Source organism: Trachurus trachurus (genome assembly GCF_905171665.1).
Source record: "Trachurus trachurus genome assembly, chromosome: 1".
Lineage (NCBI taxonomy): Eukaryota > Metazoa > Chordata > Actinopteri > Carangiformes > Carangidae > Trachurus > Trachurus trachurus.
Window position 1 is genome coordinate 5852305 of NC_139891.1, and position 25069 is coordinate 5877373.

A 25069-nucleotide genomic window follows, 5' to 3' on the forward strand; every position below is an offset into this window, starting at 1 on the left:
TGGGGGGCCCCTTCCAGCTCAGGACCCTAGGCAATTGCCTGGGCTTCCTGCCCTGTTGCAACGCCTCTGTCCATCACTGGAAATAATGTTTTGTATTTCTCTCTCCTCACCTCACATCAGTGTCGCTGCCCTGCGGCTCCTCCGGGCCGGCAGGGGGCGCTGCGTCGGTCCGGCTCTTTGCTCGGTCAGTGACAGCAGCTCAGCTGGTGCGGAACCGGAGGAGCAACGTGCGGTGGCTCGGCTCACTCACTCAGCCAAAATGTTTAGAGTAACAATCCGGGCTGACATGGGCTCCCTCTGCTTTTTCTTCTGTATAATCTATTCTCAGTTGTTGACCGTGACCTCTGATGATATAGTGGTGGCATGCGGCGGGTTTGTGAAGTCCGACGTTGAGATCAACTACTCTCTGATCGAGGTGAGAGTGCAAACGTCCCCGGCTAGCTGCTAGCTCACGGTTAGCTGGTTCATCGTAGTAAGCTAAAGGTTAGGCGGAGACTGGAGGTTTATATGAATGACAGTTTGAATGAAACGACCATAAACACTGTGTATATAACACAGAGTGAACTCTCGGCTGCTGTAACAAACAGACATATGAGTAGTTAATGTAATTAGACGTCGTTTTAGCTGTCTGCTGTTTAGCTAATTTGAATTTCCACTAGAAACAGTCACGGTTTCAAACGGTTTAAAACCCAAATGTTGAATTACGTTAGTAAATACGTTTATGTTACACATTGTACGTAACTAACTGCTCCATGTGAGACGTGTCAGTGTTGGTGGTGGCCACGTTAAGTGCTGGTCACCAGTCCTAATCCCTGCTCATTGACAGGATCTGTGGGATTAGCCATTTGGTTCATTAGTGAAATGAACTAAAGCCCATATAGACTGGTCTGCTAGTTAGTTACTGTTAGTTGATGGTAGCTGATACAAGAGACTCAACCAGTGAGCCCATCACTATTCAAGACTGACAGGTCTAAAAGCAGTTAATCAGAATATCTTTATTGTCATTGCACAAGTAACTGAGGTAGAAGATTCCATGTAAAGTAACTATTACTACTGTGTAATATACTTACTCAGTCTGTGTCCCCTTTCATGCACAGATCAAACTGTACACCAAACAAGGTTCCTTGAAGTATCAAACTGATTGTGCTCCAATCAATGGCTACTTCATGATCCCGCTCTACGACAAGGTATGTATGGGAAACATGAATTCCACTGTTTATAAAGTCAGTTTTTTTTTTTTTGTTGATGATGATTTTAATTAATGTTATTTATTGTTTATACAGGGAGACTTTGTTTTGAAGATCGAGCCTCCTCTTGGGTGGAGCTTTGGTAAGACTCTCGGCTGTCTCCTCACCATTCACAAACTATTAACTAGAATGGCACTCAGCAGAGCACATACTTCCGCCAAGGCCAGCAGATAATGATCTAGATCCGTATCCAGGTTGTGCAGAATCGTAGATCTCAACACCATAAATATGTCAGATTTTTTACATCAAGAACCATTGTCAAGGAAAATGATTTAAAAAAAAAAAACTCCTCGACTGGGGCCAAGATATACTGGGTCCTTACTTTGACTATGCCCTCGACAATCACCAAGATTGATGCAAATGGGCTCTCTACTTATTGTCTAATCCTGCTGACAATTAGCAAACAACAGAGGTGAAAACATAACTTCCCAGTCTAAAGTGATATTCACGTATTGTTTAATGATGAATATAAAATCTTGGATTTTTGTATTGTTTATATATTTTTTTCTCATTTTTAACTCTCCCCAGAGCCCACCAGCGTCGACCTCCATGTGGATGGAGTCAGTGACATCTGTACCAAAGAGGAAGACATCAACTTTGTTTTCACTGGCTTTTCAGTCTCAGGAACGGTGAGAAGGCTTCAGAATTTCCTCCTTCATAATGGAGTTACCTTTGTTTGAAGACCCTCAAAATGTGACCTTACAAAGGACAGTTAAATGTTAATACATACTTACCATGCATGATGAAAAAGTGCTTGAGTCTAACAAAGAGAGCTTCAGTACCTTACATAGTTTTTTGTGTTTTAAGATTCCACAATCTTCCAATGACTCATGTCACAAATCATCTCTTACCTTTGTCTGATGCGTTTCCTCTTAATGTGCTGTGTCTGCTTCAGGTTCTGAGTAAGGGCCATCTGCTGGGTCCGGCAGGAGTAGAGGTCAGACTGACCCGAGTGGGGACTGAGGAGAAACTCCAGAGTGTCATCACTCAGTCTGGAGGAAAGTAAGTGGCTTGCACCTTTCTGTTCAGTGCAGTATACAGGTGTTCCTGTTATAAATGCATGTGTTTAAGACCTTTCCATTGTCTTTTGATTTGTCAACACAGGTACACCTTCTTCAAAGTACTCCCTGGGAATTATGACATCACAGCTGCTCATCCCTCTTGGACCCTTGAACAGGTTGGTATTTATTTCACATTAGGTATGACTCCCCACAATTTGGCAACTTTTCACTTGACCTGAGGATGTTTAAGTTATGTAATACAACCATTAGGTCACAGGGCGCTCCATGATGCCTGTGGTTTCCTGTCAGTTTAGTCATTTCCTGCCTATTACAGCAGTAGGGCTGTGAAGTGTTAATCTGGAGTTTGATCATTCACTAATTACAATATTTAATTTCAGGCTTTGGTATCTCCTTCATGGACAAAATTAGAACTGGCTCTCTCTCTAGGTATTTTTGTCATTAAAGCGGAAGTAAGCGATCCGGTCGTTTTGGCTAACTTCTTGTCAGCTGATGGAGTTAGCAGTCCCCGCCCTCGTCCCTACGTCACCACATTCACGCGCATCCCTTGGCTGCACACACAGAGAGGACCGCCCCTTTATGCCGTTCTCTCTCCTCATTGGATAAAGGTTGTAGGATACAAGGAAAGTTTTCTCCTCGGCTTACAGCAGAGCAGAGTGACTGACAGACCTGTGTTTTGGACCAAACACTCTATATAAGTGATTGCTGTCGGAAGATATAACTATTCAAGACTTATATTAACACAAATATTCCGCTTACTTCTGCTTTAACATCTTGTGGAAAATATTATTTATTAATAATAGATAATAAATTGCCCATAATTTAGCTCCCTAACCAGACACACCCATTTTTTGTGCAGAAGCCTACTGTGTAAATTGATTACAGTTATACACAGAGTGTGGTCACTCTTTAAAATGTACTCCACGAAGTCAGAACAGTAGATATTCCTACAGATAACCACACCTGTGTCTGTGTGAAAACCCCTGGGAGCCGTCGTCACCAGGCTGAACTGCTTCTGTGTCAATAGCTGTTTCATGATAAAGGGATCGGGAGCAGATGAATAATTTGTCGAGGCCGTGAGATGGTGTGTTTCAAAAGGTTAAGAGAAAATTAAGATTTTTATCCACTGACGTAACCCATGTGTTCCCTGCTGTGATGACTTGGAAAGATATGGATTAAGACCCACTCTATAAATCAATAGGCTTTTAGAACGGAGGTGGGACCGCTCAGCAAGTATGTAACGTAATGATTTCAAGTGATATATAATAAGATTGCACCTGTGAGACAGAATTTGCACCCCCGTAGTGTGTAATAACACACTCCTGGTTACCACGGTTTCACGGTTCCCTGTCAGTGCTGCAGAGAAGACGGCACCAACTCGGAGGTGTTTTTAATTCGGCGTCACTTCATTCTTCACCTCCTCGCTCAGCTGATAAAGTTCCCTGTCAGGTTAGCAGGTTTCCAGCTAATGATCTCCAGCGGTAATCGCGCCGCTCCTGACACGGCCATTATTCCGACCCCCGCTGTAACTTAAGTGGCGACCTTTGCCGTCCTCTCTCCGACAGAGTACCACCTCGGTGCACGTGTCCAACGCCAACGCTCCGGCCGCCGACCATCTGGTGGTGGGAGGCTACGACGTCTCGGGGGAGGTCCGCAGTGATGGAGAGCCCATGAAGGAGGTCACCTTCCTACTGTACTCGGCCACAGTCAAGAGAGAGGTAAACCAGCATCGTCACAGGAACCATGACGAGTCAAATAGGATCAAATGACCGTTTTTCTTGTCTAATCTAGACATTGTACCACTTATTACCCAGGGGGCAAAATCCCAGTATTTTGGAAAACAGACACGGAGCGTTGTAAAAGGTTTGACACTAGAAATGATATCTAGGAACTTCAAGGATTAAAACCTGGGTGGACAACCCGGTCAACTAGCTGCTGGAAAGCTACAAGGGCCAAAACCCCTTTCTTGGGTCATTTTGCTGGAGAAATTATGTAAATGCAAATATTTAGGTACTGCAATGGCATAAATAGTCATACAACTATAAAATTTGGCATAGAGTATCTTGACACATAGGGGGAGGCATGAAAAAAAGATTCTGGGGTTTGTTGCAACTCAATTTTAAGATATCACCCTCAACATCCCAAAACGACCAAAAAAAACTACTGTTCGCCTGACAAATTCTCATGAAAATTATTATTTTTCAGCACTTTATGGAGAATATCTATGCCTAACATGTATATAGAAAGCTTCCTTAATTCATAAGCTTCCATTTGAGTCCAAGATAACCTTTCTATCTCAAAAGCCCCACTTGCTGTGGCCAACGGTCTTCTCTATCTATCTGTTCACTTTGGGGAGACCAGAAATAGAATGTTTTCTGATCATGCCAGTTAACATTAGTTAGTTTTTCACAATAGGTGTTGCATCGTTTGGAGACAGCCTGTAGCTTTCCAGCAGCTAGTTGACAGGGTTGTCCACCCAGGTTTTAATCCTTGAAGTTCCTAGATATCATTTCTGGTGTCAAACCTTTTACAACGCTCCGTGTCTGTTTTTTTGCTTTGCCCCCTGGGTATATGGGATTTCTCTAATAACGTACAATTTTTGTGTTTTACAAGACAAACAAATTTTTTGGAAAGTCAAGTCAAGGAATAACAAAACAGAACTTTTAATTGTTTGATTTTATATCGAATTCTCTTTTCATTTTTTTTCATTTTATTTACCTTTTATCTTTGTGTGTGTTGTTTGTGAACTGAAGGATGTGAGTGGGTGTAACACATCCCCAGTGGAGGGGGCGGATTCTGGGGACAGCTCCCTGGTCTACCTGTGCAGCGCTCTGTCCAGGGAAGATGGCACCTTTATCTTCCCCTCTCTGGCCAGTGGAGAGTACACTGTGGTAAGCGTAATTACGTCTTTGCGTTATCGATGAGATAAATGTGTGCTGCATCATAGCACATGTTATTTCCTGTGTGTTGCACATATTTAGGCCTTTTTTGTATGATTACTACATTGTTTTGTGAACACAACAGCAGAATGCATCCGGTAGGCTGGCTGCAGCACAGATGTGATACTATCACTAAAGACTGGTACATTAGGAGATAACAACTGAACATCAAACACCCTGAATGGATGTTGCTGGAAAAAAAACAACTGTAGGTGTATCCAAACAATTCAGCTAAAGATATCTGACTAGAATAAGCATTATACAGGTCCCAGTGCATGATAAGTGCAATATGAAGTTGTATCTTATTCTTGAATACCCAGTCACATGGCTGGAGCTCATCTCTACAGTGCTTATACCTTATTGCCAGAACTTATGAACTATGATTCTGCCGTGGCGATTATACATTTTCTTGGTACGATTATTGTCAGAGAAATAATCACGGTACTACAATTATCATGATTAATTAATTTCACAACACTAGGAATGTGTAAAATGATCAAATATAGTCAAAATATAATGACATTACTCATTGTTTACACAAAACATTTCCAGTATATATTAATATAGGACCAATTAATTAATTGTTGGACTTGGATTTACGGTATTTATGAATCTTTACGATTAATTAATTGTGGCGTTTGTGTTAGGGTTAGGGTTAGTTTTGCATTTCTGCGATGCCTCCCGAAGATGACCTATGAACTCGCACAGGGTCATGGACAATGATTGGTGGCCAGTCTCCTGGCCAGGACACAGCAAGAATGTTACGCCGCTGTGAATGTTTAATCTGACCATTGTGGTCCTGGCATAACACAACCAGACATGAACAAGCAACATATCATTTATAGCTGGTGCATACATCCACAAAACAGCAACAGTAATGTTACTCAACAATGGGTAATGATTCCATCTCACAGAAAACATTGCAGTAAAACGTCCGTTCACATCCTGGAAGTCTCTTTCTCTCTCCCCCACTCACTCTCCCACTAATTCTCTGTGTGTGAAACTCTCCACTTCAGGTGCCTTTCTACAGAGGAGAGAGGATCACTTTTGATGTCGCTCCGTCACGGATGAATTTCAAGGTTGAACACAACAGTTTGAAGCTAGAGGTAAAGAGTTAGATTGCATCTCCATTATCAGTTTATGTTCTAACATTTCATCGTAGGCGTGCTACATCACTTTGACACGCTGCGCTGTTTCTGTTGCTCCGCGTGTAGCCCATCTTCCGAGTCATGGGTTTCTCCGTGACGGGCCGAGTTCTCAACAGCGTCGGTGGGGAGGGCGTGCCCGACGCCGCCGTGTCCCTCAACAACCAGATCAAAGGTAAACATGCCGGAAGATGCTTTCTGCATAGCATCAAAGAAAACACATGAAAAAAACTGTTCTTTGTGAACACACATTCACATTTCTTTCTTTGCTTTCCGCTGCGCCCCCCCCCCCCCCCCCCCCCCCCCCAGTCGTCAGCAAGGAGGATGGTTCTTTCCGGCTGGAGAACATGACAGCCGGTACCTACACCATCCGAGTCAACAAGGAGCTCATGTTCTTTGAGCCAGTCACAGTGAAGATTGCCCCCAACACGCCTCAACTTCCTGACATCATCACAGCAGGGTACGTCCAGCCTGTTCACTCACTGCTTTAGCTGCATGCATATCCAGTGTTTCTGCTAGGATTTTTTTAAGGAGATGCAGCGGAGCAGAGCCAGGAGCTGCTCAGAGCTACGCTACGGAGGCTCATGGGATTTCTTGGTTTCCCTCATCAAACTCATCAAATACACAATCCAACAACTCCAAAACGCTCTGGTGGACAAGTTGTGACCTGCACATTCACCACGCTATGAGATAATAACAGAACGTTACCAGAGAGAGTTGTTTCAGAGGTAAATTCATGCAAAACCGCTGATGCGCGTTCCCGTTGGGGGCAGTTTTTCGGCAAGCAGTCTCTGCATTTGCCTCAAAAACAACTCCATCTTGTAACATTCCGTTATTATCTCATAGCGTGGGATTGTATATTTGATGAGTTTGATGAGAGAAACCAAGAAATCCCATTAGCCTCTGTAGCGTAGCTTTGAGCAGCTCACGGCTCTGCTCCGCCGTTCTAAAAATAGCTTGCACCGACAATTATGGCAATGAGCCAATTTGCCGAAATGTTGAACTATCCCTTTGGAAAAACCACCAGCAACAGCGACCACTAAGCTGTACTGAGACATTTGTTATTCTTTTACACAAGTTAATTGACTGCTGTGTGGAAAGCAATGCTGTGGTCCGTAATCGAGGCGTACTGCAGACGAGTGAGTTAAGATCGTAGAAGTATCGAATCGGGAGAAAAGCATATCGTCCCAGCCCTAGTGCAAAGTAATTATTATTGTGCGTCTGCCCCAATACTGAAGAGGTGGCGGCAATAATTTAGTCGTGGTGGGCCGCCACGGAAAAAATGCATGTAGCGGAAACCCTGCATCATACAATATGTCAAATTATACATTTTTGATTGTACATGTTTAGATTTTTTTTTTTTTTACTAAAATGCCGCTCAAAAGCCTTATGTCCTGTTGTTGGTCTCACTCCAGATTCAGCGTGTGCGGTCAGATCTCCATCAGCCAGCTGCCTGAGGGCATGAAGCAGCAGGGTCGCTACAAGGTCACCCTGACACACCAGGGCCAAGACAAGACCTCCGGCCGGACCGTGGACTCCGACCCCCAGGGAGCCTTCTGCTTCCAGGCCAAACCTGGAGACTACAGTGTCCAAGTAAGACTTGACAATACAGTACTTCAGTGTTCAATGGCTTTATCTGCACTGGTTTGTGAATTAGTTACAGCAACTGAGCAACATTCCGCCCTAAAACAGAACACCTACTGTGTTATTTCTCCAAAACTGTACAGCTTGTCTAAACCAGTCAATGAACAATGGTTTTCATCCCAAAAAATACTCAATGAACTGGAATACTTAGTCAGTATCAGATTAGCCTACGTTTTCAGTCACTGAATAAATGGACAAAAGGCTTATCTTCATCTGTCAGTGCTCTGATTTCCAGTATTATTCTATTTAAACCATAATACTACAAGTGACCAAGTCCAACAGCGTACATCATAGATATGTCCTTCACTAGATTTATATTCAGAAATGAGCCATAGTAATGTAATATTGTATAGCAGCGGTCTCTGGGTTTCTGTATTTTAATTATTGTACATTAATTCCATGTGTCCAGGTGTCTCTCCCTGAGGCGGAGGTGAAAGCAGGCCTGGCTCTGCAGCCTCAGGCCCTGGAGGTCTCCCTGGTGGACCGGCCCCTCACAGACCTCCTTTTCACACAATTTATGGCTTCTGTCTCCGGAAAGGTCCACTGCCTCGGTAAGCACTCGGTTATATATGGCTTGTCCTGTCTTTACATGAAAATGTTCTAAATATCAAGAACATAAAAAAAAGGAAATGTGGGAATAAGAAGCAGGACATGTCTCAGCTTTCAGCCCCAAAGAATATTCAGATGTGTGTTTTTATGTTTCACACAAGCTGACCTAACGTCTTCTGGTTGACCTCTAGCGTCCTGCGACGACCTCTCAGTGACTCTGCAGCCAGTGAGTCGGCAGGGAGAGAGGAAGACGGTGGCTCTGTCCGGCGGCAACGACATCCTCAGCTTCTCCTTTGACAACGTGTTGCCTGGGAAATACAAAGGTCAGGACTCGCTGCTGATAATCCCCTTCATCCTTTTGTAATGACACAGCAACAGTCCAGGTTGATCAGAGCAATTACGAACCGGGGAAGTAGCCCCGTAAGCATTTTTTCTGCCAGATGTAGAATGAAACTTATGTGGAGCCTGAACGCAGAGTCAGCATTCTGGTTTTGACTGGAGGACATGAAAGCAACAGATCCCTCCATCCTACCTGCACTTCACCATTCATCGAGGAATCACAGTAATTATTCTCTTAGCGATTGTAGGGGAAATCAATTAGTAATTACAGTCCTTCCATCATAACTGGTGTTTAGCAGCAGCTTTCTTTTTTTTGGGGGAAGTGCACATTATTCAGCTGCTGTGTCTGTACCTTCTGGTGCTGCATCTATCTCCCCCTCACTGCTCGATACACACAGTCTGCTTGTGTGTCTGCAAGCCCTGTGCGCACACATCAGCATCTCTCGGGGTGTGTTTACTCAGCTTGTTGTGTCGCCAGGCCAGAGTCAGTTTAAGACGTTTACTTTTTCTTAAGCGTTTGTTTAGGATGAGATTATTATAAGATCCTTAAGTGGAACGACTCAACTTGAAGTGATCCTGGCATCTGAGGGTTCTGTCTTTCTGGACCGGGGTGGCAGATTAAGTCTTTCTCAGCAAATATTAACACTTGCCACTGCTTTTAATTCGAGTGTATTCAGTGTTTGTTTTTTGTTTTTTCTTCTCCACAGTGAGTGTTTCTCATGAGGAGTGGTGCTGGAAACACAAGTCGGTGGAGGTGGAGGTTCTGGACTCGGACGTCTTGGGGGTGGAGTTCAGACAGATTGGCTACATCCTGCGCTGCTCCCTCTCCCATGCCATCACTTTGGTTAGTCATTACCAACTCACTACATAAGCAGCACCTGGTGTGTGTGTGTGTGTGTGTCGTTACAAGTGACGACACGTCCTCCAGCATTATTCACTCTCTCACTCTAGCTGTGTTGTAATCGCCCCCTATCACGGATGTAGTGCACTAGTGCAGGCATGAAAATCACTCACCTTTTGGCGAAATTTGCCGTTTTGAAACCAAAATAGATGACCTACGTAAATCTTGCTCCGATGAGAAAATATTTAGGGGGGAAGGGGGTGATCGGGATTTGGAGGAGAAAAAACGAAACGAAAACAAACGAAGCAAGGTGCTTTTTTTATTACCGTGGCGCGACCTGTTCATGTGCCCCTGTGTGTGTGTGTGTGTGTGCGCCAGCGCGCGCGCGAGAGACGGCAGCCACAGACTCGTTAATTAATGCAAACACTGCTGATTGATAACTTTCGTTTTTACCACGCACCACAAGCATGCATGCTCTCTCCCAAAAATTACAACTGGTCAAAATAATAAAAAAAGATGCAGTGTTTTCAGACCTCAAATAATGCAAAGAAAACAAGTTGATATTCATTTTTAAACAGACCACTAATGTTTTAATTTAGGAAGAGTTCAGAATAATATCGATGGAAATTTCAGTTTTAATCCTGCAGCAGCAGTGATTGTTTACTGATTATTTACTGATGCATATATTATAGTTCTAAGATTTTCTATTAAAATAAAGTCAGTAATGACATTTTTGTGTTCTCTTTTTATTTGGAAAAGTATCGAAAAACATTTTGATACCGATACCGGTACCAAAATGTTGGTATCGTAATAGCATAATGTGACCATGTAGATAATTTACTATACACTCATACTGTCTTGTAGTTCTGCTTGAATTTCCTCTCAAAATGCATCAGATTGATGCTTTCAAATATGAAATATTCAAAATTTTCTTAGAGGGGTCCCCCTAGAGGGGTCATATCCTTCTCACCTTTTTGACCCATGACCCGTTTTCATGTCTGATAGTGTGTTCGCCATTTTGCAACATTATGTTGTTCAAATTCTCCATGATTCATTTCATCCACTATGTAGTGGACGACAAAACACCCACAATGCACCGCAAAATTAAGTGATACGGGAGTAGAAAGTAGTGTACATCGCACTTTCTACTCCCGTATCCCACAATGCAATGCGGTCGTGTTTTGCCAGAGAAGAAGAGCAAGCTAATTAGCGTGTTAGCTACGATTTCTTTAGGTTATTTACCAGTAAACTCCTCAGATGTATTTGCCTTTGCTCCGTTTGCCCGAGGAGCAGGAGTTGGGCAGCAGCATCCGAACAATAACAGGCAGCATTAAATCAATCTAATAAAGAAATTGTAGTAGAATATGTAGTAAATACAAGCTAACGAGCTAAGCTAATAGTCACAGTTCACCTGCGAGCTGTTACGGCTCACGGTCGGGACACACAACAGTAGTTGACCAAACCAAACTTCCGATATTTCAACAGTTTATTATCCGAGAAACACAACCACGCAGAATCTCATCCTCAAATGTTCCCGCAAGTGTCCGGTTTTTCTTATTTTATTTTTATGTGTCCGGTTTGTTTACATGATTCTCGGCGCGTCCGCTTGCGTCACAGCAACACCTGGCGCATCTGCTGACGCAACCACGTTCAGAAAATTACCGTGTAGTGTCCGAATTCTCCTCCCGTCGTTCCCTACATCATGTACATGATGTAGTGCACTATATTATATACATGATGTACGGGATAGGGAGTGAGTGAATGAGTGGATGATTTCTAACACAGCTTCTGTGTCTTCTCAGGAATTCTTCCAAGATGGCAGCAAACCTGAGAATGTGGGCATGTACAACCTCTCGAAGGGAGTCAACCGCTTCTGCCTCTCCAAGCCCGGTGAGGTTCATTCTACTGACCCCTCATTAGCTAAACATGGTGTGAATTAGCATAGCGTGAAAAGGAAAATATCAGTGTACCAACTGTTCCCTTGTGTATAGTTAGAGTGCAGTGTTTTGAGCCAGAAAGGTCTGTGTCGGACTTGGCTAAATATAAAACTGGAGCAAAGTAATTAATCAACTAAAAACGGCTTGTCCAGGTGTTTACAAAGTCACCCCTCGCTCCTGCCATCAGTTTGAACAGGACTTCTACACCTACGACACGTAAGTAATCGGACAACGTGCCCATTTGTTTTCTGGGTTAAGAAATGTTTTCTCTGTAAACGGTTCAATAAAGCGGTGACCTGTGTCTATAACAGCTCAGCTCCCAGTATCCTGACGCTCACCGCAGTACGGCATCACATGACCGGGCTCATCACCACGGACAAGATTCTGGACGTCACAGTGACCATCAAGTAAGAGTCAGACTCCAGGCTGGGATTATTATTTCAACTTCTGCTGCCGAGCGTCGGTTTAGAATGACCACCTTAAATGTTTGTCTGTTTGTTTTTCTTTCAACCCTCTCTCTTCTTTTCTCTTCCTCTCAGATCGTCCATCGAGAGCGAGCCGGCGCTGGTGCTGGGGCCCCTGCGGAGCCAGGAGGAGCTGCGTCAGGAGCAGCAGCTGCAAGAGATCGAGCTACGCCGCCAGGAACGGGAGCGTCGCGCCGCTGAAGAAGACGGCGGCGCCAGGGACGACAGTCCTCCCATCCAAGAGAAGGCCGATGAGCTGACAGGCCCGTTCCACTACGAGTTCTCCTACTGGGCCAGGTCAGTCACTGTGGTTGAGTTTATCACCTTTGCTTTAAAGGAGAATTCCGGTCATTTTTGACCCCTAAATCGTTGTCCTGATGGTCACCCAGTGTTGGGGGGAGCAAAAAACGCGACTAAAATTGATGCAGGCAAACCAGTTACACCATGGCCTTGTTGTGATGATTTCTTTACAAAAATAAATGGTCGGAGATATTTTGGACATTACCACTGCACTGCTCCACCGTTTATTTTTGTAAAGAAATCATCACAACAAGGAAAAAGTGTTTGTTTCTGTGGCGGGGAGAGCAGGCGCTCTGTGATCGGATAGTAATGTCTTTCCAGGATGTTTCAGAGTTCGGCTGTCTGAGGTGAGTGATTACAGGCAAAAACACAAAGTTTATACTGTTTATACTGTACACTATATGAGTTCAGTGGTGTGTCATAAGGATTCCAGTCATGTACCATAGATATTTGATTGTTTTCTGAGTGTTTGTTGTGGTTGAAAGAATTGCTCCCATAGGTTAGCAGTGTCGCTATCCCTAGCGCCGTCTAGCCATGGTGTAACTCTGGTTTGTCTGCATCAATTTTAGTGGCGTTTTTTGCTCCAACCAACACTGGGTCACCATCAGGACAACGATTTAGGGGTCAAAAATGACCAGAATTCTCCTTTAAGACACAACAAAGTCAAAATTGCAAGACTTGAGTTTAGACTGTAGAACGGGCCTCTTCCAGATAACAGCGCTCCATGTCTTTGAATATTGCAAAGTGGGATTAGCTGCTTTGAAAGCACATTTTCTTATTTTAAGTTCTCACAGATAATGTTAACAACCTCGACAACTTGGCTTTCAGTTTAATCCTCTAAACTTTGTTTCTGGGTAATCATGTTTTTATTTATCTTCAGTTTAGCATGGTGATAATTACACACCAAGTATGAGAATCTGACTCAGTCTTGATACCAGGGAATGATGCAGTGAGTTGATATTTGCTGTGCATGACTGTACAGGGCTGGAGAGAAGATCACAGTAACTCCATCCTCCAAGGAGCTGCTGTTCTACCCACCTGAAGTAGAAGCCACCATCACTGGAGGTAAAATCCTTCACACTCATCTCAGTCTAACACATTCATCTCATCTGTCTATTTTTGTGCTTGTTTTTGTTATAGATGCTTCTGAAGTCTTTAATGATGTGTTGCCTTGTGCTTGATATATCTGATCGCTATTGGTTGCATAGATAAACAAGAGAAACATCAACACAAACCTTAAAATAGACACAGAAAAAACATAAACAATTCTGTATCAAGCTCCCTGAGAAGTAATGATCCTCTCCATGCAAACAGAGTCCTGTCCAGGTCGGCTGGTGGACATCACAGGACGTGCAGGTCTCTTCCTGGAGGGCAAGGTGTCACCGGAGCTCCAGGGCGTAGAGATCTCCATCAGCGAAAAAGGAGCTGCTGCACCGCTCATCACTGTGGCCACTAATGAGATGGGAGCATACAGGTACCAGAACCTGGTTGTTTAAATTAGAGATAAAAAAAAAAAAAAGAAATGAAGCGAATGAAGGTGAAGGAAGGATATTCCACAGTGCTTACCATAGATAATGGTGATGGTAATGGCTAGCTTTGAGATTCACTATAAATGTATGTGCTTAGCAGGTGATTACAGACTAACTGGCAGATCCATAAATGCATTCAGGAGTGTAGAAGCAGCAGCAGCAGCATGTGGGCTCTTCTTAAAACTCCGGCTCTAATAGAGGTTGCTGGTCAGGCCCAGATAGTTGAAATTGGTTTTTAGACGGCTCTGTTAGAGGTGGTCAACCAAATGGATAATTAAATCACCACTGGTGCCAGAAAGACCCACTGACCTCATGGTAAACACGGTCAGGAGCCACACGAGTAACAAGGCTGAGAGATTGAATACATGAAGAACTGCTTCAGTGCTGTCTGTGGAATGCAAATCATATTGACAGTTTTGAATTTGAATTTATTAAAGCTTGTTCACTTGATCTTCTCTAGTGGTCACAGATGTTGTTCTACTTAAAGATGAGCAGTTTCTAGAGACATGATTAGGTATCAATTTAGATTTAGTATAACCTACAGTATACTTTGAAAAGTATACATTTTGACATTTTTGTCAAATTAATTCAGTGATTGAGATGATGAGCACATCCACACATACACAGAGACAGCTAATAGCTAATTCTGCATATTTTAAAGGTGTAATTCAGTTCAATTCAGCTTTATTTATAAAGCGCATTTCAACTTGCAACTGCTCATGTGCAACATTTGCCTGTGATACATTTTTGACAGTTTGTGTAGATTCAAAATGATTCTACAGTAGTTTCCCATCACATGCTAGAAAACAGGTTGTTGGATGGAGCTGATATCTGTCATAATTATATAAGTTCAAACAGTCTTTATTATCCCCAAGGGGCAATTATCTGTGCAGCAGTCGTCAACACATACACGACACCCAACGCACATACAGAAAAAGAATAAAATAGAATAAAAATAAACAACACATTACAAAATAATAATGTCACACAGTAGATAAATAAATAAATGCACATACAGTGGGTACGTTTAAGAAGAAGAATTCATGAGGGCTATCACTACAGGGATAAAGGAATTGGTAACACTTTACTTGAATAGGTATTCATAAGACTGATATAAAACTGTCATAACCATGACATAACAGCTGTCATAAACATCAATGAATACTTATGACAGCTGTCGTTAAGTGTCATTCGGTAAGTTATGTCACTTTTGATGCAAAGTTGACATTATTTGAGATGTTTTTGTTATGAGAACTTGACATAATTTTTAAAGTTTGGCAATTAGGTCTGCTATGACAGTTTAAATTGTCTTTATGTCAAGTTGTCAGAACAAAAACAATGTCAACTTTGCATCAAAAGTGACATAACTTACCGAATGACACTTAACATTGATGTTTATGACAGCTGTTATGTCATGGTTATGACAGTGTTATGTCAATCTTATGAATACCTATTCAAGTAAAGTGTTACCAAGGAATTTGTATGCCGATTGGTCTTACACTTGGGGAGAGCGAATCTACGACCTGAAGGGAGAAGTGGGAATTCTTTAAACAGTGGGTGGGACATGTCAGCCAGAATTCTCTGGGCCTTTGCAAGGGCTCTTTCGTCTTATACAGGTCAGAGATGTTGTCCAGGTTGGTACCTGTGATCTTGACAATGCTTTGAATTCTGTTTTTGTTCTGTAAGGACATGTTGCATTTGGTATCATTTTGTAAACGTCTCCCCCCTCTCGTCCTCCAGTGTGGGCCCCCTTCACAGCGACCGGCAGTACGACATCAGCGCCAGCAAAGAAGGTTTCGTCCTGACGTCAGTGGAGGGAACCCAGGGAGACTTCAAGGCGTTCGCTCTGGCCGGTGTCACCTTCAAGGTACAAGTTGCCACCCCCATCCCCCAAAACCTGAATACACGTTTACATCCCAGTAATCAGCGGCCACTTTACCATCAGCAAGTACATAGCGGACACTTTTCACCCGGAGTATGTGACAATTAAAAGCTCTTTGTTCTCATCGGCTACACTCACTGATTATGTGGTTTATGGGTTGACATGATGAAAAGCCCCTCGTTGGTTCCTCCGTTATGTTTTCATAAAACATAATTAAAAGGAAAATGTCACTGATGATAGTTGAATCAGTTTTCTGCTTTGCTGTGCCCTGTCAGTGTCTCGCCTTTGTGCTACCTTTTTTTTTAAAAGGGTCTGCAATTATCTACAGCGACCGTGAGATACTGGCACAAAGGATCATTGTTGCTTTCCACACAGACTGTCAGATGAATTGCTTTGAAATCTTCTGTACAGCACTCAAAAAGAGTTCAGTGTCCTTGTTTATCCTTCCTTTGTAAAACCCTCTCAGTTATGGAACATTACAGGGACTAAACTCACCTGTCAGCCTGATTATACCCACTATTTCACAATCTGCCTCCAACAGTTCGAGCCATGACTGATTGATTTGATGATTTTCAAGAATCGTCGGTGCTAGTTTGTTTTCATTGCAGTAGATTTAGGCCACTTCTCTTTTTAAAGATTGGAAGCGTTTAATTGCTCACCTCATAGTTCAGTCACTGACCGTTATCAAACCCTGAGCTCTATTGACCCCTTGCACGTGACGTCAGGTTCCACTCGCGGTAGCTACGGACGCCATGATGGACGGCAAAAGAACAGTGGACGTCAATTTATTTCAATGGGCGCGTTATAGTTTTGTGACATACCGGGGTTGTAGGGTTTCCCCCCCTTTTCCACTGAGCTGGTTCGGAGCCAGAGCCTGACTAGCACCGGTTCTTTGCCTTTCCACCGCTTAAGAACCGGTTATTGGTACTTAAAACTGGTCCCAAGCACCAACTCCTTGCTGGGCTAGAGCTAAGAACCGGGGGCTGGCCACTGGCAGCGGGGTTACATGACAGGGTTCTTACGGATCCTTAAAAAGTCTTAAAAGGCATTGAATTCATTAATCTAAAAACAAGGCCTTAATTGGCATTAAAATGTCTTAAATCGATTGAAATACCACATGATAAGTGGTATTTTATGGTTGTAATTAGTCTCAAATCTCAAAATAATTGGTAACATCCCGACATAGAGAAGTTAGTGGCGGCCGTCACCTCCAGCTCCCGAGTCAGTGTTTTTTTTCCGGACTTTTTATGCATTTATTTTGAAAGGACAGCTGGAAAGAGACACAATCCAATGTTCATGTAGCAGTCACTTTACCTTGGATCACATAGGAAAGTGGGTAAAATTGTCCCTAACCCTATGTAATTGATGTGGTGTTTTTTTTTCTTTTTTCTGCATTTGTGTTTATTATGAAGTCGGTCTTAAATTTCATTTCAAGTGGCTTGAAAAAGTCTTAAAAAGTCTTAAATTTAACTTGGCTTAAGCTGTAGGAACCCTGCATGAGCAACATTTCATTTATTGGTTTATTTGGAATGGGACCTCACATATTCATGAACATACAAAAAAAACAATTAATTGCTGTAAATATGTCGGATTTAGCTGGAAAGCTAATTTCCATCCGCGGTCCCATGGTACATAAATAAATAAAATTACACTCAGACATTTAAAACGATAGACAATAACCTCCATAGGGTGTTTAGCAGCAGTTACAATTACAATGTTGCAAATTACTCAGCAGGTGACAATGCTAGGTGACGCATTGCCACCTGCAGAGAAAGAAAAGAGAAAAAAGGAAATAATAATAATAATAAAATAAAATAAATAAAAATAAAAATAAATAGATAATAATGCAGGTGACAATGCTAGGCGACGCATTGCCACATGCAGGGAAAGAAAAATAAATAAACCAGTGCTAGAAGGACCAGTGCTAAGATATACAGACACGTTATCGATGCCATTATAGTTTATCTACAGTGTATAGTTGACAGCTAACGCTCGTATTAAACATAGCACCGTCACAACGTAGTTGCCGCCGGCCGATCGTGGCGATTACAACGAAGACGGCTTCCTGTTTTCTTTTATTTTTCAGCCGGGTTTAATCAGAGAATGATCACTAATTAGACAGACGTCGGGTCAGGTCTTCAACACCCACGGGTCGGACAAGGTTTTAATTTCCAGGTCCGTTAACTGTAGTTAGCAGCAGCTGCTGTATGGGGAGTGTGGCACTGACTGACGTTAGCTCCTTAGCAGTGGAAAAGCAGTTAACTCAACTGAGATATTCTACAGCGAATAACAAAAAAACAAACAGAATATTGCAACGGATGAGTAGATATTCTATTTTAAATAAGTGATAATGCTGTGAGGTTGTAGTGTGAAGTGATCGAGCCACATTGTTGGATGGCACCCATACAGTCTATAGACAGTACATTATCACTGAGCACTTTCTGCCGTCTGTCATGGCGTCGCCTCTCGCGTCACGTGATAATTGTGACGTAGCTGCAAGGGGTCAATAACCGGTTCTCTTCTCTCTTTCCCTTCACTCAATAGATCAGATCAGAGGATGGTCATCCCCTGTCAGGTGTCCTTCTGTCTCTGAGCGGAGGACAGTTTCGTTCCAACCTTTTGACCCAGGACACCGGCCTGCTCACCTTTAATAACCTGGTACGGATCTCGCAATTCATTCAGTCATTCACTCTTTCACTATTTTACGTAGCTGATTGTAGGGATGCTTTGATCTCTGTTGTACTCTGGCTAATGTTTACATTTTCTGCTCTCCGTCGGACACAATCACTACTTTCGTCCCTTCAGAGTCCCGGTCAGTATTACTTTAAGCCCATGATGAAGGAGTTCCGCTTTGAGCCCGCATCTCAGATGATCACAGTGGAGGAAGGTCAAAACCTCAGCATCGATATAACCGGCATCAAGACTGCATACAGGTACAGAAGTACGAGTGTGAACATGTCTGTCTCAAAGTTACTGTCATGTACATACTGCACAAAAGAGTCAGGCACTAAAAGTAAATACACTAATACCATAAATAGTAGACATTCATCAAGTGCAGTTAAAGGGATAGTTCAACATTTTTGCAAATTGGCCCATTGCCGTAATCCCTATAGTCATAGCAGTAGGTTAGTTACCTTTAATTGTAGGTGCAAGATGTTTTTAGAACGGCGGAGCAGAGCCGTGAGCTGTTCAGAGCTATGCTATGGAGGCTCATGGGATTTCTTGGTTTGCCTCATCAAACTCATCAAATACACAATCCAACAACTCCAAAACGCTCTGGTGGACAAGTTGTGAGCTGCACATTCACCACGCTATGAGATAATAACAGAACGTTACGAGACAGAGTTGTTTTAGAGGTAAATTCATGCAAAACCTGCTGATGCTCATTCCTGTCAGGAGCAGTCTCTGCATTTACCTCTAAAACAACTCTGTCTGGTAACGTTCTGTTATTATCTCATAGCGTGGTGAATGTGCAGGTCACAACTTGTCCACCAGAGCGTTTTGGAGTTGTTGGATTCTAAAAACAGCTTGCACCGACAATTAAAGGTAACAAACCTACTCCTTAAACTATAGGGATTATGGCAATAGGTCAATTTGCCATAATGTTGAACTATCCCTTTAACACCAAACACTATCAGGTGAGATCACTCTTTGCTTTAAAAACCGCAGCAGTTCTTCTCAGTCCACCTGTGCACAGTTTTGCCAGGTACTTGGCAGTCTGTTCAAAGCGTCTCTGACAACTTGCCATGGCTGCGTGGATTCATGCTGCCACAGTGTCTTCAGCCTCTTCATGTGTTCCCAGACCGACTCCATGATGTGGAGATCAGGGCTTTGCGGGCGCCAGACCATCTGTTGCCGGCCTCCTTGTTCTCTTTGTCTCTGAAGATAGTGCCTTTTTGACTGTGGCTGTGTGTCAGTGTTGTGGTGCTGCAGGCCGATCAGACGCCTCCCTGATGATGTTCCATGATGGCAAAGAATCCAGACATCTAAAGTGCCTGAGACTTTTGCCCAGCAACTGTTGTATATAAACGCTGTTTTGTTGAATCCAGAATTGTCCCTTCCGTGTGTGTCTTATCGATGTCACGGTCTTGTGCCCCTCGTCCTCAGCTGCTATGGAGCGGTGCAGTCTCTGAGCGGAGATGCAGAACGGGACGTCGCCGTGGAGGCGGTGGGTCAGGGCGAGTGCAGCCTCTACAGCGAGGACACCATCACTGATGAGGAGGGCCGCTTCAGACTCAGGGGTCTGCTGGTAAGAATGCTCAGAGCTGCTCCGGCAAAACACCTTGAATAAGCTGCGTTTGGCACTGCATGAATAATTATACACAGCAAGCATATTGAATTTCTAAAATGGTTTACTACGTGACTCCTAAACGACTTAATTAACTGAATGTTTCCTTGCAGCCGGGTTGCAAGTATCTGATTCAGCTACGTGCCGAAGGTAATGACCACATAGAGAGGGCTCTCCCACAACACAGAGCTATAGAGGTAAGCAACCCAATTAATACAGGCGATATGTTTGTTATATATTTTTATTTATTTTATTTAAAGGTTTATTTGGAATGGGACCTCACATATTCATGAACATACAAAAAAAAACAATTAATTGCTGTAAATATGTCGGATTTAGCTGGAAGCTAATTTCCATCCGCGGTCCCATGGTACATAATTAAATAAAATTACACTCAGACATTTAAAGGGATAGTTCAACATTTTTGAAAATTGGCCCATCGCCATGATCCCCCTAGTAATAGCAGTAGGTTCGTTACCTTTAATTGTTGGTCCAAGCTGCTTTTAGATCGGGGGAGAAGAATACCGAGCGGCGCAGCTACACTACGGAGGCTAATGGAATTTCTTGGTTTTGCTCATCAAACTCAGCAAATACACAACCAAAAAACTCAAAAACGCTGTGGTGGACAAGTTGTGACCTGCACATTTACCACGCTATGAGATAATAGCGGAAAGTTAAGAGAAGTGAAGCAAATATTCGGAACTACTTTCTTCAGTGAACCACTGGTCGGAGGGACACAGTGTGCGCACCTCAGCCAGTGCCGTAGTATACGGACGTATCTGCAGTAAACAGGCGCTTTTGAAATCACTCCGCCGAGCAGCCGTCTAGAGTGTAAAGTCCGACTTTGCCTCTAAAACAACTCCATCTCGCAACTTTCCGCTATTATCTCATAGCGTGGTGAATGTGCAGGTCACAACTTGTCCACCACAGCGTTTTTGAGTTTTTTGGTTGTGTATTTGCTGAGTTTGATGAGCAAAACCAAGAAATTCCATTAGCCTCCGCAGTGTAGCTGCGCCGCTCGGTATTCTTCTCCCCCGATCTAAAAGCAGCTTGGACCAACAATTAAAGGTAACGAACCTACTGCTATTACTAGGGGGATCATGGCGATGGGCCAATTTTCAAAAATGTTGAACTATCCCTTTAAAACGATAGACAATAACCTCCATAGGGTGTTTAGCAGCAGTTACTGCTATATATGTTTACGATATGTATATTTGTTAATAGTTATGCACATACAATGCATTATGTATAAGATAAACTATAGGAGACACTTTAACTGCATTTCTAACAGTGTTCGGTTCTCATGGAGAAGAAAATGTCAGCTGTCAATGAGCTTTTGATAAAATCATGTGATCGTCATGGGAAGATTTTTTTAACTGGATGTGACTGGATTTTTTCTGAACATTTAAAGGGATAGTTCACCCCAAATTCAAATTTCACTCATTATCTACTCACCCTCATGTCGACTAAGGGCTGGAAGAAGCTTCAGAGTCCTCCGTGCCTTCTCTGAGTTACAGTAGGGCTCCGTGCAGCACGGCATGTCCACATGACGGTTGAGAACGGAGCTCACTTTTCTACGTCCAAAAAGACACACCAAAAAACATCCAAATACCTCCATACTGCTCGTCTGTAATGTCCCTCTTGTATTGAAGCCCCAACATGAGAAATTGTTCCGAAAAAGTCTATGTTTTCAGCTTGTTTGGAGCGGAAGCTCCCAGTGTCTCAGTTCACTGCTTTGCCTGTGTCAGTGCAAATCTCGCGCGATTTGCATTGACACCCAGTTCACGGCTCCACAAATCGTGCAAGATTCCGGCAGAGCAACACTGGGAGCTTCTGCTACAAACAAGCTTAAAACATAGACTTATTTAATTTTTTTTGGAACAATTTCTCATGTCGGGGCTTCAATACAAGAGGGACATTACAGACAAGCACTGTGGAGGTATTTGGATGTTTTTTGGTGTGTCTTTTTGGACGAAGAAAAGTGAGGCCCATTCGCAACCATCATATGGACATGCAGTGCTGCACCGAGCCCCGCTGTAACTCAGAGAAGGCACGGAGGACTCTGAAACTTCTCCCAGCCCTTAGTCGACATGAGGGTGAGTAGATAATGAGTGAAATTTGAATTTTGGGTGAACTATCCCTTTAAAAGATGACTCATAAATAGAAGAAGTTGTTTCCAAGGTTAAAAAAATCAAACACCCCTTTCAAACGTTAACATATTTTCATTGTCCTGGTCCTTTATGATTTTGCGCTACAGTAACAGTCATGAAAACTAGATCGGAAGGTATGCAAAACTTTTGTAATTGAATTGTTGAAATGACTGTGGGAACTCTGTGATTATGACTTATCAGCAGCCTTATCACATGGGTCCTTTTCTATACGCAGAACAAAAGCAGCGATAATCCCGTTGCCAGTTTAAACCTCTTGGTTCATAATTTTAGCGTGCCTGAAGAGTGCAGGCCCCTAATCTCTCTGCCAAGACTGGAAATGCTTTAATACCACTTAATTCTCTGTTATTATCGCACCGTGTGACTTGTACAAGTCTTTTATAAAGTTGCTATTTCCTTCAGTAGTTCAAGGTTGGAACTGTACAGTAACCGGTGTTCTCACTCTCAGGTTGGCAGCACTGACATTGATGGGATCAACATCATCGCCTTCAGACAGATTAATCAGTTTGACCTCAGCGGAAACGTCATCACATCCCCCGAACATCTCCCCACGCTATCGGTAGGACTGCTTGTCTCATGTTAACCCTGCATTTTATAGATCTCTAAATCCCCCCCCCCCCCCCCCTGCAGTGACCTCACGGCAGCTGTTTACCCTCTTTATGGTCTGTCCAGGTGAAGCTGTATAAGAGCGACAACCTGGACAATCCGATCAACAGCGTCTCTCTGGGACAGTCCCTCTTCTTCCACTTCCCTCCTCTGGACAGAGATGGAGAGGTACGCTATTGTCATACTTGTGAAACAGCTTTTCAGTTGTTAGTTTTTAACGTCTTTATGCTTTAATTACATAACCACACAACCATGACCCAGGACATGCTGATAACAGTCACCTCTCTGTCTTCTCCAGACCTACGTTCTGATGCTGTACTCGACACTGTCCCGGTCCCAGTATGACTTCACTCTGCCCCAGGTCTCCTTCACCTCCAACGGCTACCACAAGCACGTCACACTCACCTTCAACCCCACTGTAAGAAACATACGATTCCCTTCAAAACTGTTTCTTCTGTTTTGATAGATTGAATTTGTTCCCTTCTGACTGCAAATAACAACAGGAATCATTTTTATTTTACTATCAAAACAGTACTGATCAGGCCGTTTTCTCTTGAAACTGTCTTATCTCACATTATGCATGTGTGTACTGCAGCGTAAAGTGCCTGATCAGGACGTTGCCCAAGGCTCCTACATCGCCCTGCCCCTCACTCTGCTGCTCCTGTTAGCAGCCTACAACCACGAGAAGGTAAATAAGCTGCTTCACACAATAGGTTCAAAGAGCTTATCCACTCAATTTCTGAATCAATTCAGTCGCTATAAAGCTCACTGGACTTCGGCCTCACCGTGGCAAATCCAAAAATTTGGAATGGCATCAAGAAGAATGCCCCACTTCTTACAGTTTTAATGTTTTATAATCAGTTCTTATTGCATTTATTCTGTCACACAAGTTAATCACATCATTGTTCCAAGTGAAACAGCGTTAATCCAGAAAGCCTTTGTTTAATACCTCCTGCTCGACCCCGTTGTGCAGGTGATCCCCCTGCTGTTACAGCTGGTGAACCGTGTCCAGGGAGTGAGGAGCATGGCCCAAGCCAGCGGGGACAGCGCCGCGCTGGATGAAGCCAAACGTCAGGCCAAGAGACAGAAAGCCAGACGTACATGAGCAGCCGCCGCTCACCTCAGACCCCACACCTTTGCGCGCTAAACGGCACACCAGCACTCACAACCCACAGCCCCGGCCCAGCACTGGGTTTCATTTCCTCAGTAACCGGGACTAATGATGGGAGCTGGTAAACTGTTTAGTTTGCCGAGATGTGATTTGCCCCCAAGTGAAGCTTAAGAAGAACCACTCAACTCGCGTTACCACCACCTCATCAGCCATTCAGATTCACTGGACTGCTGATATTTAACAGGTTGTTTTGTCTGTTTTTCTGAATTTTTTTTTTTTTTCCCAGAACACTCGATGTCTAAAAAATATTGTCAATATTTGTGATAGAATATGAGCCATTTTTATACCTTTGTAATTTATCTAGGTCATCTAAAATCTTGTTTGTTTTGAAAGCACTTGAATGCTCCTGATATCAATCCTCACATTTTAGAACTTATCAGGCACTGTGGATAACTAAGTGTCTTGCCTGCCGGCTTTGGGTCAATTTGGACATTACACAAGGGTGATTTTCACCAGATTGTAGCTTGAGTTTGAAAATAGTATGAACTCGATGATTTTTAAGTTGGATGGTTTAGATTGATTTGTATGGACTCTCGTAAGGGTCTAAAATACGTCAAATATGCTTTTGACCCTTGTAAACCAATTGGACCCCCCAAAAAACACTTAAATTGAGAAGTTAAGAATGTTAAAATGTGCTGAAATAAAACAAAAGGCAATTAACAATTGCCTGGATGTTTTTTACACATCATTTCACAATGTCAAACTCTTTTTGACCCTTATTTGAACCTGTACAAATCAATTTAAACCATGAATTTTAAAATCATGAAACTGCATTGATCACCATAATGCCATCACAACCAGGGGCTTCCAGTAACTATGACTGAAAGACAGCCAAAGATGTCGTTGACAAGCTAATAGCTGCTTTATACCGTTGTCACTTAAATGTAAAACACCCATGAGTTACTGTAATGGACTCTCTTCACTCCTGATGGTATTTTATAAGCTGTTAAAGTGTGATGCAAGATTGACCTGATGCCTCTATAGCTCAGGAAAGTGATGGT

General features: G+C 43.0%; 1 protein-coding gene across 1 annotated transcript; it reads left to right on the forward strand.

Moving 5' to 3' along the window:
• The first annotated feature begins 188 nt into the window (after positions 1–188).
• Positions 189–24077, forward strand: nomo (nodal modulator). Its single transcript, XM_083993286.1, has 31 exons — positions 189–415; positions 1098–1187; positions 1284–1329; positions 1776–1876; positions 2143–2249; positions 2352–2424; positions 3832–3984; positions 5020–5157; positions 6222–6311; positions 6420–6525; positions 6660–6810; positions 7766–7943; positions 8404–8545; positions 8735–8866; positions 9590–9726; positions 11526–11613; positions 11813–11876; positions 11972–12067; positions 12200–12421; positions 13407–13489; positions 13739–13898; positions 15694–15820; positions 18380–18493; positions 18641–18768; positions 19943–20084; positions 20237–20320; positions 22740–22850; positions 22964–23065; positions 23196–23315; positions 23493–23585; positions 23871–24077. Exons 1-31 carry the CDS (start codon positions 260–262, stop codon positions 24000–24002), a joined length of 3666 nt encoding a protein of 1221 aa, XP_083849412.1. The 5' UTR covers positions 189–259; the 3' UTR covers positions 24003–24077.
• The last annotated feature ends 992 nt before the right edge of the window (positions 24078–25069 follow it).

What these genes read in the sequence shown, in the direction of transcription:
- nomo (XM_083993286.1), top strand. Translation starts at nt 260, where the DNA reads ATGTTTAGAGTAACAATCCGGGCTGACATGGGCTCCCTCTGCTTTTTC. An exon ending in CTGGAGACTACAGTGTCCAA is followed by an intron (nt 7,944 to 8,403) that starts GTAAGACTTGAC and finishes CCATGTGTCCAG; the next exon opens with GTGTCTCTCCCTGAGGCGGA. An exon ending in CAGCCTACAACCACGAGAAG is followed by an intron (nt 23,586 to 23,870) that starts GTAAATAAGCTG and finishes CCCGTTGTGCAG; the next exon opens with GTGATCCCCCTGCTGTTACA.